This window comes from Convolutriloba macropyga, chromosome 15, assembly GCF_964194025.1.
Source record: "Convolutriloba macropyga chromosome 15, txConMacr16.3, whole genome shotgun sequence".
NCBI lineage: Eukaryota > Metazoa > Xenacoelomorpha > Acoela > Convolutidae > Convolutriloba > Convolutriloba macropyga.
This window is the reverse complement of record NC_134482.1, coordinates 37,141,353-37,156,210: the sequence shown is the minus strand read 5'-3', so window position 1 is coordinate 37,156,210 and position 14,858 is coordinate 37,141,353. Positions and strand designations below refer to the sequence as shown.

At 34.3% G+C, this 14,858-nt stretch overlaps 1 protein-coding gene across 1 annotated transcript in view; it reads right to left on the bottom strand.

Moving 5' to 3' along the window:
* The window catches only part of LOC142354282 (mitochondrial Rho GTPase 2-like), a 161,642-nt gene continuing 146,784 nt past the window's right edge, over positions 1 to 14,858 (bottom strand). The window contains exons 14-15 of the mRNA XM_075406548.1: positions 7,538 to 7,662; positions 1 to 376 (exon numbers count right to left, since the gene is read on the bottom strand). Coding sequence (XP_075262663.1) covers positions 250 to 376; positions 7,538 to 7,662 — 252 coding nt within the window. The 3' untranslated portion in view covers positions 1 to 249. The remainder of the gene's footprint in view (positions 377 to 7,537; positions 7,663 to 14,858) is intronic.

The following is a 14,858-nucleotide window of genomic DNA, read 5'->3' as shown; positions in this document are numbered from 1 at the left end:
AAGAATTCAGAACAATTGAATTAAGTACCAAATGGCATTTAAGTGCAACTAGTCATTCCTTATTTCAGTAAAAGTTAATTACACCATGATGAAACAAGAAACGAGCAGTTAGATCCAATAATCAAGTCTTGGTCTAAAGTTTTAATTCATTTTCAATATTCCTCAATTGGTTCAGGGGACAATTCTAGGGAAGCAGCGGCATTGACGGTTGTTCACTTGGGGACTTTGGTGTAAAATGTGTATTGTTCGTCACTTGATGCACTTTCTGTAGATGACTAGAGCGGTTAAAGCCACGAGACCTGAGGCTAAGGCTGTTTTGGCCCAGAAGTTGTCCATGAAAGAGTAATAGTAATAGTGGTATTTCCTTCGCTTGTGACTAAAACGAAACAATACTAATTTAGAATAAATAGTCTGGTTGACGTTTCGATTGAAATCACGTGACAATTAAACTATCGAAATTATTAGAGCAGCTAAATGGTCGGCGAAAAACTTCTAAAAATTGCACTTACCAGATCTTTTTTTACAAAGATTTAATTTTGACGCTCATCCTTCAGTAGGCTCGAAAACGAAACGGAAAAACTTAGCCAGCAAATTGCTGGAAAATAACCGCCGTTGACCCGCTTGACGCACATTTGGATTGAACCAGAAAACGAAAACAATAAGAGATAAAATAAGATTCAAAGTGTCAATTATTTTATTTGGTTCGCAAATTTTGCATATTCGGTTAGATTCTAAAATTACACTCAATTCAGCTTCAAAACTAAACGCTATTAAGCATAATATTACCCCCTGCTAGTAATCGCTTTAGAGAACTTCGAAAACCTAATCCACTATGACTTAATGACCTCGCTTTTTAGAATCCAACTGAAACTGTACGCCAAATTAGAACACTTTTTAACACTGAAATGTGTCCTGTTTCTTTTGTTTATCCTGTTTCTTTTGATCGTTTGACTTTGCTCTTTTGACTTTGACCGTATTCACTACGTTGCGTAGCTCAATACGTGAAAAAATTTATTCGAGATTGAAACAGAAAAAGTAAAAAGAAGAGATAAATTGACAGAATCTTTCTGTTTTTTTTTTCAGTGTCAAAAAGTGTTCTAATTTGGCGCGCAGTTTCGGTTGGATTCTAAGCCATACTTAATTCAATTTCTAAACTGAAAACTAATAAGCTTAATACCAAGGTCAGTTAGCAAACACTCTAATGAACTTTGATAACTTAATTCTCAAGACTTAATGACCGGACTTTATCGGTTTATCAGGTCTCTTTTGAATTTGATCTTTTGATTTTGACAGTATTCACCACATTGTGTAATTGAATGCTTGAATTGATTTTGCTCCTTTGACGTTACGATGTTTACTAAATTGCGTTATTCAAGGCGAGACAATTTAAAAATCCAATCAGTTCAAACAGTGAGTGAGGTAAGTCAGAAGTCAAAACGTGAAAATCTTGACTTATAAAAAACGAAAAAAACGATCAAAAGGTAAAGCGAATTAAAAGGAGAGCGCCTATATAATAGCCGTTGAGAGGCCGATGGCGGCTATTAATCCGAGATACAAATGACCGGGCTATTTTTCAGAGTTCCAATGAAGTCTAATAACCAAATGCTTTTCGACTTAATGACTGTGCTCGGCTTTATCGGTTTAGCCTATTTATTTTTCATTTCGCATTTTTTGCCCTATTAGTATTGTTTTCAAAATCTTTGTGAAAAAATTTTCAATTCGAATCGGTTGACACAGTGAGTGAACTCAATCAGAAGTCACATATGTAATGAGAGACTTGCGTGAAACAAAAAAGTTGATAAACTTAAAGCAGATTAAAATAACCAACTAAAGGTAGGAGGAATTGCTCTCAAACGACTGGTGAGCGGTTGATTTTGTCAGTAGCTAGCTGCAGCTTAGGGAGGCTAGCTCCAACTTGATTGACGGGGGTGTGGTGAGCATGGAGGAGGGGGGAGGGGGGGGGGGGGGGGGTGACTTGTGGTGAGCGCGTGTAGGGGCGAGTGTGAGTGGTTATGGAAGGAACAATGTGGTGGGGAGAAGGGGGTTAAAAGCTGGTCAAACACTAAGAATCACTCTTCACATCAGAATCAGTCAAGCGAAAAATCGCAAAAATAGGACTAATATAACGATACAAATTTTGTTTGAGAGCAATTAGAATCAACGCCAAAAACGTGTAGAAAAACTCAAAAAGATACCACGAACGAGCTCGAAGAGCCATTGCAGACATTTAGAAAAAAATAGCAGATTGCTAGAAAAAGCCGTAATAGCCTCGCAGATCTGCAGTCCCAAAACAGTAAAGACAGACCAAAAAATATACTCTTTTCATTAAAGGATGAGATCTTATATTTTGATAAAGAATTTGTATAAGTTATAGCCGCCTCTAGTGGCTGCTCTCAAATAACCTCCATTTAGAGTAACACATGTGCAGTTGATTTTATCTCTTTGAATTAAAGTAGAGAAAAGTCAATTTCAAATTGAAGAAGTCAATTTTGAGAGTAAGGTAAGTCACGTGAAACCAAAAGCTTAACCATATTGGTCGTTAAAATCTTGACGAAATAAAAAAACATAGCAGGAAAAGACCTGAAGTACAATTCAAAGAGTTTTCATCGGTTAAACAAAAAACTAGACCTAGAACTAAATTGGAAAATTCATTTCAAAAAATTCAGATAAAAAACAAAATCAATATCAAAATGCCGCATGTGAACAAAACCACTAGCGAGAAAAGCAAATTTGGTTCAAACAAAAAACTAGGCTTAGACTGAACTATGAATGCATTGACAAAACGATTTAGCATAAAATCTGATCAAAAAATCGAAAAAACAGTAAAAATTAAAGAGAAATTGCCGCATGTGAACAAAAACCACTAGCGAGAAAGCGAATTGTTCAAACATCGCTTGCTCACTCTACTTCAAAATTAGGGTGACACGATTTCACGCCACAAAACCACTCGCTTTTTCGCTCCACTTACTGTTTCGGCGTGACCAAAAATCACTGCTGCAATTTGACTTCAAAAATCTTGAAAATGTGTGTGAACAAATCTGAAAAAAACATAGCAGGACAAGTCCTGGCATACAATTCAAAGAATTTTCATTGACTAACCGAAAAGTAGAACTAGAATGGAGAATGATTGAATTATAAAAAAGCATTTGGAAAAAAAATAGATCTATAAATTGAAAAAACCAAAAAACAGTAAAAATCACTGTCCAGATGCCGCATGTGAACAAAACACTAGCAAAAGAGCAACCCTTTGTTCAAACACCATTTTCTCACTGTACTTTAAATTTGAGCAAAAACGATCCACGCCTCAAAACAGCTCGCTTTTTTCGCTCCACTTCCTGTTTCAGCGTGACCAAGACCATCACATGTGAGCACATAACCGACTAACGTCAGGCGAATTGCTCTCAAACGACCCGCGAGCGGTTGGCTTCGTCACAAGCTAGCCGCGGTTAAGTGATGCTAGCTTTAGATTGATTGAAGGCTCGTAAGGTGATCGCAGCGGGGGTGCACCGCAATTGGGGTGCAACCGTGGATTGGGGCACAGATGTGGGGGCGGTGGGTGGGATGTGAGATCAATTTCTAAGAACCGCCCTTCACACCATAAGTAAAAAGTCTCCAAAACAGTTTCTGTTATTCGCATACTTGAATACTAGTGAGCTGAACGGCGTTAAGAAAACTCAAGGAAAACTGGGCGTTACCTCTTTATCCCGTTTCTGATGAGGAAAGTCAAATGGGTCAGACGAAAAATCGGCCGAGCGAAAAATTGCATCAGAGAAACAGGATATATTTGCTACAATTTGCTTTTGAGAGCAATTAACAATGATTTCCTAAAAAGTGCCTGTTAAATCATGTAATATTAAAGCATTTCTACTATAACTCAATGTTAATGAGGATCAGAGCTGATGTTATAACGCCACGAAACAGCAGCCGAAGTGCGGCATCAACAAAGAGAGAGAGAGAGAGAAAAACAGAGAGATAAGATGTGACCGAGAAAGAGAAGGAAAAACCAAAACTGACAGATAGGAATATTTACCATGCTGGGATTCGCTTCTGCAAATTCGAGTTTTCTAGCCTTGTTGGTAAATAAATCAAACAGAAAAAAACTGAAAAAGGCAAAATTAAAAAAAAAAGTTGTCAGCTTCGCAATAAAAAAATTCAAAACCATTTTCGTCTCAAAATTTCTGTCAAGTAATCCAGACTTAAAAAGTTTTGTTGCCCAGTAATGGTCTTTAAACTCAGAAAAGAACAAAAAATAAAAATTTTGGGAACGATTGCAAATTTTTAAGAAAATCTTGCTAAAATTCAAGATTTTCATATCTTAAGAACCATTTTTTTATCTCAAGAGACTATCAAGCAAACCTGTTTCAAGCATGGAATAGCTCACGGGCTCCTAAAAATCCATACACTTGGAACACGATAAAAATTTTCAGAAAATTCGAAAAAACATTTCAAATTTTATCCAAAAATTACTAAAACTGGAGTAATATAAAATATTGATCACCATTCAAAAAACACTAGAAACTATGCAAAAAATTATTATCAAACCTTGGAGGAGGTCCCAGGACCCCTAGAGCCGGAAAAAATTCAAAATCAAGAAAAATATTTTTAAAAAATTGCTCAAATTCGTGATATTGAAATCTTCAAAAACCTTCCATTACATCTATAATCAATACAGTAACATATTATCAAACTGTAGAGGAATTTCCGTGGCTGTTGAGGCTAGAGAAACCTGAGGCCAGAAAAATGGCGAAAAAATTCAAAAAAATTTAAAAAAGTTTTACAAATAAAAATTGCTAAAACTTCTGATATTAAAGTTGAAAATTAATCCAGGACCAAGAAAATTTTCTAGTAACATATTATCAAACCCTAATGGAGCTTTTCTGACCCTTGAGGCTCCAAAATCCTGAATGATGACTATAAATTTCAAAAAATTGAAAAAAATGGCAAAATTTGTCCAAAAAATTGCCAAAATTCGTGATGTTCAAATCTTTCAAGACATTCCATTACAATTAGAAATTAGACAGCAACCTATTTCAAACCCTAGAGGAGGAAACCTAAAACTATTTTAAAAACTTTGTTTGAGAGCAATTAAACATATCTTAAAAGACAGTGCCTCAATACAGTTCAAATTCTTTGATTTTTTTAAAAAGAGAAGTCCAATAATAGCCCCAGCTATCGCAGTGTGGCTATTAAACAGCTAAAAAATATAAAACTTGAACATACCCGGCAGATTGCCGGAAAATAGCCGCCGTTGATTCCAATAAGCATGATTGGGATTGAAAGAATAGATATCGAAAAAAAAGATTTTTGTACAATTTATTTGATTTATTTTGATGGCATTTCGTAGTTGAACATACTTCTGTTTCTTAGAGAGAGGCTACAGGGGCTACTATCAATACCAATAAGCATAAGATTGTAACTAAGACTTATAGGAACGACTTTCAAATAGCGAGCATGTAAAATTGGGCTTTATGGGTTTATCCCATTTCTATTTCTGACTTCAACTTTTTACTCTGACTCTGTTCATTTTGAATTGCGTTGCTGGGCAACTGATGTTCAAATTCACTTTTAGCAGAATGAAAGAAAAGAGAAACTAGCCTAGAGAAATCGAAAAGATTTCACGCAAAATGTCGAAACAAAAAACTAGACCAAGAACGGACTATGAATGGATTGGGAAAACCATTTCGAAAAAAATCCGATCCGGAAAATTCAAAAAAAAACTGTAAAAATCAAAGGGAAATTGCCGCATGTGAACAAAAATCCACTAGCGCGAAAGAGAATTTTTGTTCAAACACCGTTTTCTCACTCATTAAATTTAGAATGAAAAAATTTCACGCCGCAAAACCACCCGCTTTTTCGCTCCACTTCCTGTTTCGGCGTGACCAAAATCACTACTCCAATTTGACTTCAAAAATCATGAAAATGTGTGAACAGATCTTAAAAAAAACATAGCCGGAAGAATTCCGGAAACGACTCGAAGGAGAACATTGTCCATACTTTTGATTAAACAACTAGAACAACTATTATGAACCGTGAACCTCCACAAACGCCATAAAAAATTTAAGGAAGAATTGAAACGGCATCCAAAAACAAATTGAATAAAAAACTAGAATGAATTTTTTTAATAGTACAAGGAAACATGAAGCCGATTCAATTTCTTTTCAATTTAGGGCAATGGAAAGCTGGCAAAACAATATGCAAGTCATAATAGGCTAAGAAACTTGTCTAAGACTAAGAAAAAAGAAAAAGTGCAAAAAAAAAGAAAAAATGGTTTAAAATTTCTAAATTTTTCTGTCAATTTTCCGAAGAAAAGAATGATTTACACTGATATAACTTTAGTCAATTGGTAGCCGAATATTCCTTAAGTAACAAGCTCCTATTCAAATCCCACTTAAAGCATTAATACAAAAAAAACAGGCAAAAAATCATTAAATTTCGTCCAAAAATCAGCAAAACTGATCAAAACCCTCCAAATGAGCAATAAACTCAGAATTAACTACTTGAAACCTTCAATTCCTATCAAAACAAGCCGAAAACTAATACAATATCATAATCAAACCTCATAACCAAAGTTGCAAAAAAAACTGCTTTTAAAAGCCGCACGTGAACAAAAAATTTTCGCTCGCTTAGAGAAAATTTTTTCACACATCAATTTCTCGCTCTTTCAAAAACAGCGGTATGAACAAAAACCATTCTCTTTTCGCTCCGCTCTTAATTTTTGTTCAGCCACGAAATCACTCCAAATTTTTTCACGTGTTTCATTTCCCGCTTCAAAAATCACTCCAATAAAACTGATGAAAAAAAGGACTTCTCCAATACTCCTCTTCGAGTCGTAAAAAAAAGACAGCGCCCCAATACAATTCAAATTCTTTGAATTGTAAAAAAAATAGGAGCGCTATAATAGCCGGCTAAGAAGACGAGGGCGGCTATTAAAAAGCTCAAAAAAAGTAATTTTCCGCATGTTATCACAGGCTCTATCAAAACCAAAAACTATGTCAGATGACCTTTCCGACAAAATGCACAACAGCATATAATAGCAAACAAATCTTTGCTTGACAAAGCGCAACAAATCCACAGTATCAATTGAATATAGATAAAGCGAGTATTCATGTAACTCTATTAAAGAAGGATTCAAAAAAGGAGACTCGCATCATGTCCATTTAAGAAATCCTAAAATTTGCATTACAGTGACCTTTAATAAAGCATGAACAAAAATTCAATCTTTTTTTCATATGGCACCACGGATCATCCTCGTTGTTGGGGGACGGGTGACTGTTAGAGAGGGTGACTTAAGGGGGGTCAAACTTCTAAGAATAAGAACCGCACTAACAGTTTTGGTGGATCGCATTCTTAGAGTGGTAAGGCGTAAGGCTCTAAGAGAACTTAATGCCTTCCGGGAGTAACCTGTTTATCCCGTCTTTGAGGACGAAAAGTCAAATGGGTCAGACAAAAAAAATCGGTCAAGCTAAAAATCGCATAAAACCACAGGACAAATATAATTGCTACAAACTTTGTTTGCGAGCAATTAAACAGCACTTACGGGTTAATAGCAAGTGATAGTAGTGTGTTGTAGACATCTGGTTTGATTTCTGACCAACTGGACACGAGTACTGGAGGAGGAAGAAAGTGCTTCCTACAGAACTGAACAGGGCTCATCTCGAATTCCTGTAAACAGAACAGTTCTGATAATAGTAGTCAACGGAACCCCCCCCCCCCCTCCATACTTGGAGCTTGACCATCAGTAAATGATATCTTTAACCACATATAAATTACTAGTTTGCCCACCTTCAATACTTGCTGCATGCAATCCGTACATGTTTGCACTTAATCTAGATGGAGCTTCCAACATGTTTCACTGATTTTCAAAAGATACGAACAAGCAGAAACAACATCGAACCAAGATTTGATAGTTGCCAATTCAACTTAACAACGCGCGTAGCAATTTTTCAATTTCATTACTTGAACTAAGTTCGGCGTAGGAACAAAGCGAGAAATGAACCAAATTCAGCGTTTAGCAACTGGATTTATTAAGTATCGACATCAACAGTCAATTTTGGGGTGGTCTACCGCACAGAAAAAAAAGATGATTCCAAATTTCAATACTGAAGTACAATTTGTAAAAATCTAGTTGGCATACTTCGGGTTTGGGGTTCATTTATCTCTTTTTGTTGAACACGGGGTTCCATCTTAGTTCCGGAAAAATGAAAAAAAATATCGACCGTTGTTATGTTGACGTGGCAACAATCAAAACGTGTTAAAATCTTGCCGCTGATAGTACGTAGCTATTGAAAAACGTAGCTTTATAAAAGTATCATTTGGATTACGAGCAATTATGTAAGTACAAAATGATATCATTCTCGGGCCATTAAAATGAAAAGTGAGCAATAAGACTCGTACTGCCCAATTTAAGGTGCCTCAAAGAGCAATTTGTTTATATATAAAGAGCAATTTGTATATATAAATCAGAAAAATTTACTGACTACATCAGTGTTGCGATAGAAAAACATGAAGTTACGAAAAAGATTGTTGATCTTGTCAAAAACATTAAAGAGTCTAACTCTTGCACTAATTAGTTGTCGATTTCGTCGATAATCGGCGTTGCGTTTTAAGATCTTGGTTCCAACCGAGGGACTTTAAAAAAAGCAGTAGAAAAATAAATTCATCATAAAATACGCTCTTTCGTAAAAATAAGCAACATAGACGGCAGATTGCCGGAATCGCTGCGAAAGAATTGAATTGCGTTGCCATATAATAGAGATAGGAACAAATACAGATATAAGTTGAAAAAGGAATCAACGCGCGCTCAAAAAGCTATGTAAAGAAAACATTCAGTGTTAAATTAACAAAGCTTGTTTAAACTCATTGCGCAGAAGCCCTTTCATTAGGGACCTTTATTACACATATGAGATTCCCTGACCTTAATTTAATTTGAAATTAAGTTTTAAAGTGCAGAAGTAATTTTATTGAGTGAGGTAAGTCACCTATGATCAAAATTTAATCACGCAAGAACTTTTGCTATAGAGAGAGAAAAAAATGATGTCACGCGCGCAAAAGCCGTTAGTGAGAGGAAGAAGTCATTCATAAAAATTGACTTTTTCAGCGAACAAATTTGTGAACAAATGTGAAACGAAAAAGAGCGTCAGACGACCAAACAAAGAATTCCGGAAACGACTCGGAGTCGTATCCAACCAAAAGAACTGCTTTTTTTCAAATATCTACATCCAGAACGCATCACTGCAAAGGAAAAACAATCTAAAGTCAAACAATTAAATACAATTTCGGCAAAATGAACAAATCAAAAAACTTAGAAAAATTCAAATTATTTTTCATGTAGTATAAGTAAACATACAAACGAAAACGGTTGTTTCATGCAAGGATAAGTAATTATTCAACAAAAAAAACATCAGCCCAGCTTTAACGAGCTAACAAACATCTCTAATTTCGAAAAAGAAAAAAAAATGAAAAGAATTGAGAAAAATTTCTCAACTTTTTGTCAAATTCCTTAGAAAGAGACAACTTTGTAGCAAAAAACTAGAATCTTTTGTAGTCAAAAACCTACAGTCATGAGGCTTTAATTCAATTTGCAATAAAGTCTTTAAAAATATACGATGGGCCAAAAATCGCAAAAGACTTGAAAATCAGCAAAACAATTTAAAAATTAATTACCAAAAAGACAAAAAAAGCGAAATACCGGCAAAAAACGTTTAAAATAAAAATTAAGACCCCGATACCATTCATAGAAAGTAATTATCGGTCAAAATCTTTAAACGTCATTTCAAGTAAAATCTCAGTGCCTCACTGTCAAATGAAATCAATTGCGAACAAAAAATCTAAGAAACAGGCTAAAATCATTTTTTAACAACTGACAAAATCAGCGCTGATAAGAACTAAAGGTCTCAAGAAAATGATAGATTGATACATGCTAGAATGCGGAGAATAAGGACAGAAACAAAAACACATAAAAACAATGACTTGTTCATGATTTTTGAAAGTTGAAAATCAAATTGAAAAAAAAACATAGCTGGCAGATTGACAGAAAATAGCCGCAATAGCTTCGTAGAACTGCAGCCTCAAAAAAAAACAGAAAGACACACCAAAAAATAGTCTTTTCATTGAAAGCTGATATGTTATATTTTGATTAATGATCTGTATAAGTTATTGCTGCCTCCATTAGCTGCTCTCAAATAACCTTCATTTAGAGTGACACACACCCATTTGACCTTATCTCTTTGAATTAAAGTAAATAAAAGTCAATTTCAAAGTGAGGAAGTCATTTTTGAGAGTGAGGTAAATCAAGTGTGACCAAACATTTAATCACGCTAATGAACAAAAAAAAACTCGCTCGACTAAGAGTGAAAAATGACGTCACGCACGCAATTCAATTGAAACTGCATGAACGAATGAACAAAAAGCAGATTTGAAGTGGTTGTGACGTCATATGGTCCTAACAAAAATCATGACGACAAGGTAAAAAAGCAAGAGAAGGCCAATAATAGCCCCAGCTATCGCTGTGCGGCTATTAACAAATAAAACAATAACATTTTCTCATTTAGCACTAAATTATGTAGCTAACCTTCTGTATGGATTAAAATGTAGAAACATATTCAAGTAATGGAAGCAGAAAACATTTTGCAAAAAAATGTCACAAAATTTGCACTTATAAGAAAAGTCTTGATGGATATCAAAAACTAAAAACCACAAAATTATTCGACTATCGGTTAAAGTTACCAGGATCCCTGATGGTGCACAAAAAAACTTTTTCTAGTATTTAAATTCAAAAAACAAAAAACACAAAAAATTGGACAATATACTGGCAAAATCTGGCAAGCATGTGTACAATTCTATAAAATAAAATTACTTCACGTTATAAACATGCACTCAATGCATCAAATATCAAAGTTAAATGCCATATGCACTGATTATAGAAAAAACCGCTTTAACATCCAAAATTGAAACGAATTGAAAAAATCCGAAAAATGAATAAAGAAATTGGGAAATATGTACTCATTTAGAACTTAAAACGCATTATCAGACACTCAAAAACACTGTGGTATCCATTTCAGAGGTTCATTAAAAACTATTTCTACAAAAAAAACTAAGCAATAAGTTGGGCCAATTGGACAAAAAGAACGGCTAAAAATGGTTATACATATGCGACACAAACAACACTTTTCAAAGACAAAAAGTCATTCACTGATCGAAGCGCATGATCAAAAAACTTCTCTCACTCAGAAAAACTTCTCTCGCTCAGAAAATTTATTTCATGGCAATTTTACTCTTTCGCTTTTAGTTCAAAACGCTGCCTGAAAAAATAGTACTTCCGGTTAAAAAGAACCTTAAGAAAATCCATACTCCTCGTCGAGTCGTGAACACCAGAGACACGGCAATATAGCTCCGCCCAATATAGCTCCGCAATATATCACCTCAATATAGCTCCGCCAAATTTATCTGTATAAAAACATTTTTAAAGGCAATTTATTTTCATGTCACTTTGTAATTGAACATACTCCTGTCTTTCAGTGAGAGGCTACAGGGTCTAGTATCAACACCAATAAGCATTATAGATAGTAACTAAAACTTATGAGAACAAATTTCAAGTATCGGGCATCTAAAAATGGGCTTTATGGGTTTATCCCGTTTCTATTTCTGACTTTGATTTTCTTATACTGACTCTCTTCATTTTGAAATGCTTTGCTGAGCTGCTGCTGTTTAAAAGGACTTTGAGCCGAAAGACAGAAGAGTGAAACTAGCCTAGAGAATTCACAAAGCAAAAAGTCGAAAAAGCGGCAAAATGGGTAAAGCGAAAAAAAAGCGTAAAAAAACATAGCAGGACAAGTCCTGACGTACAATTCAAAGAATTTTCATTGACTATGAAAACCAGACCAAGAAAACTAGAACAAGAACGGACTACGAATGGATTGGGAAAACCATTTAGAAAAAAATCCGATCCAAAAAATCGAAAAAACTGTAAAAATCAAAGTGAAATTGCCGCATGTGAACAAAAAACCATTAGCGAGAAAGCGACTTTTTGTTCAAACACCGTTTTCTCACTCTACTTTAAATTTAGAGCGAAAAAATTTCACGCCGCAAAACCGATCGCTTTTTCGCTCCACTTCCTGTTTCGGCGTGACCAAAATCACTACTCCAATTTGACTTCAAAAATCATGAAAATGTGTGAACAGATCTTAAAAAAAAACATAGCCGGAAGAATTCCGGAAACGACTCGAAGTGAAAACTTATTTAACCGCCATCCAACTACTCATCAGAAAAAAACTTGCCTCTACTAATTTATGACTTTCTCGAAACCAAACCATAAAACCAAACCATATGATAAAAAATCTGATTAAATTTTGTCATAACTTGAGATCCCGAAATAACTATCCGTGCCACAATTACTTCAACAAACAACTAGTACCTACTGAAACCACATAAGTGAATGCTTTACAAATACTTGAGGCCCAACTATGAAAAAAACTATTTAAAAAAGCTATATAAAAACAACTTGCAGTAAAAAAAAACTGGAAAAAGTTAGTAAATTTCTTAATATTACAAAAGCACATAAATCCAATGAAAAATTTTTTTCAGCCAATAGGGCATCCAGATGCTTGGAAAACAATAGACAAGTCATAATGGTCTATGAAACTTGTCTCAAAAACAGACAAAAAAACCGAAAAACTGCAAAAAAAAAATAAGAAGTTCCAATGTTCGCCAATTTTCTCATATTTCTCAACAAAAAAATGATTCGTATCCAAAATTGCCCATACTTTTTACTAAACAACTAGAACAACTATTATGAACCCTAAACCTCTACAAATGCCATAAAAATTAAGGAATAGAGAAGGCATTCAAAAACAAATTCAACAAAAAAAACTATAAAAAATAAATGAGTTTTTTTAACATAACAAGGAAACATAAAGCCGAATAAGGTTCCTTTGCATTTAGAGCAATGAAAAACTCGCAAAACAATGGGCGAGGTATAATAGGGTGGGTAAGACACTTGTGAAAGATTAAAAAAAACCGCAAAAATTGAGAAAAATGGTTTAAAATTTCTCAATTTTTCGGTCATTTTTCCTTAGAAAATGAATTATACCAGCAAAACTTTAGTCAATTGGTATCTGACAATTCCTTAAGTAACAACATTGCTTAAATGAACCCCACTTAAAGCAGTAAAACAAAAAAACAGGTAAAAATCACTAAATTTCGTCTAAAAATCAGCAAAACTGATCAAAAACCTCCAAACTAGCATCAAACTAAAAATAACTGGTTAAAACCAATTCTTATTATAACAAACCTTAAAAAAATGCAATATCATAATCAAACCTCATAACCATCAAAAGTTGCAAAAAACTGCTTTTTAAAAGCCGCACGTGAACAAAAAAATTCGCTCGCTTAGAGAAAATTTTTTCACACATCAATTATTCGCTCTCTCAAAAACAGCGGTATGAACAAAAACCACTCTCTTCTCGCTCCGCTTTTCACTTTTGTTAACCACCAAAATCACTTCAAATTGTTTCACGCGCTTCATTTCCCTTTTCAAAATTCGCTCCAATAAAATTGATTAAAAAACATAGCCAGAAGAATTCCGGAAACGACTCGAAGCAGAAAATTGCCCATCCTTATGACTAAACAACTGAAAAACTATTGTGAACCCTGAACCTCCGCAAACGCCATAAAAACATAAGGGAGAATAGAAACCGCATCCAAAAACAAATTGAACAAAAAAACTATAAAAACTTAATTTTTTTAACTTGAATTTTTTTATAGTACATGGAAACATAAAGCCGAATAAAGTTCCTTTGGAATTAGAGCAATGAAAAGCTCGCAAAACAATGGGAAAGTCATAATAGGCTACGAAACTTGTCTAATATTGAAAAAAAGAAAAACTTGAAAAAAAAAGGAAAAATGGTTTTAAAATTTTTCTGTCAATTTTCCTAAGAAAAAAATAAGTTATACCAAGAAAACTTTAGTCTTGTTATCTGAATATTTCTTAAGTAACAAGCTTCTATCCAAATCCTACTTAAAACATTAAAACAAAAAAAAACAGGCAAAAATCATTAAATTTCGACTAAAAATCAGTAAAACTGATCAAAAATCTCCAAAAAAGCATTAAACTCAAATTTACTACTTGAAACCTTCAATTCCTACCAGAAGAAGCCTAAAACTAATACAATATCATAATCAAACCTCATAGCCATCAAAAGTTGCAAAAACTGCTTTTAAAAGCCGCACGGACAAAAAAATTCCATCGCTTAGAGAAAATTTTTTCACACATCAATTATTCGCTCTCTCAAAAACTGCGGTATGAACAAAAACCACTCTTTTCGCTTCGCTCTTCACTTTTGTTCAGCACCAAAATCACTCCAAATTTTTTCACGCGTTTCATTTCCCGCCTTAAAAATCACTGCAATAAAATTGATTAAAAAAGGACTTCTCTAATACTCCTCTTCGAGTCATAAAAAAGGACTTCTCCAATACTCCTCTTCGAGTCGTAATAAAAAGACAGCGCCCCAATACAATTCAAATTCTTTGAATTGTAAAAATAGGAGCGCTCTAATAGCCGGCTGAGAAGATGAGGGCGGCCATTAAAAAGCTTAAGTAATTTTCCGCATGTTATCACAGGCTCTATCCAACTACTCATCAGAAAAAAACTTGCCTCTACTAATTTATGATTTTCTCGAAACCAAACCATAAAACAAAAAAGTAAAAACAAAAAATCAATTCTCTTAAAATATGATAAAAAATCTGATTAAATTTTGTCATAACTTGAGATCCCGAAATAACTATCCATGCCACAATTACTTCATCAAACAACTAGTACCTACTGAAACCACATAAGTGAATGTTTTACAAATACTTGAGGC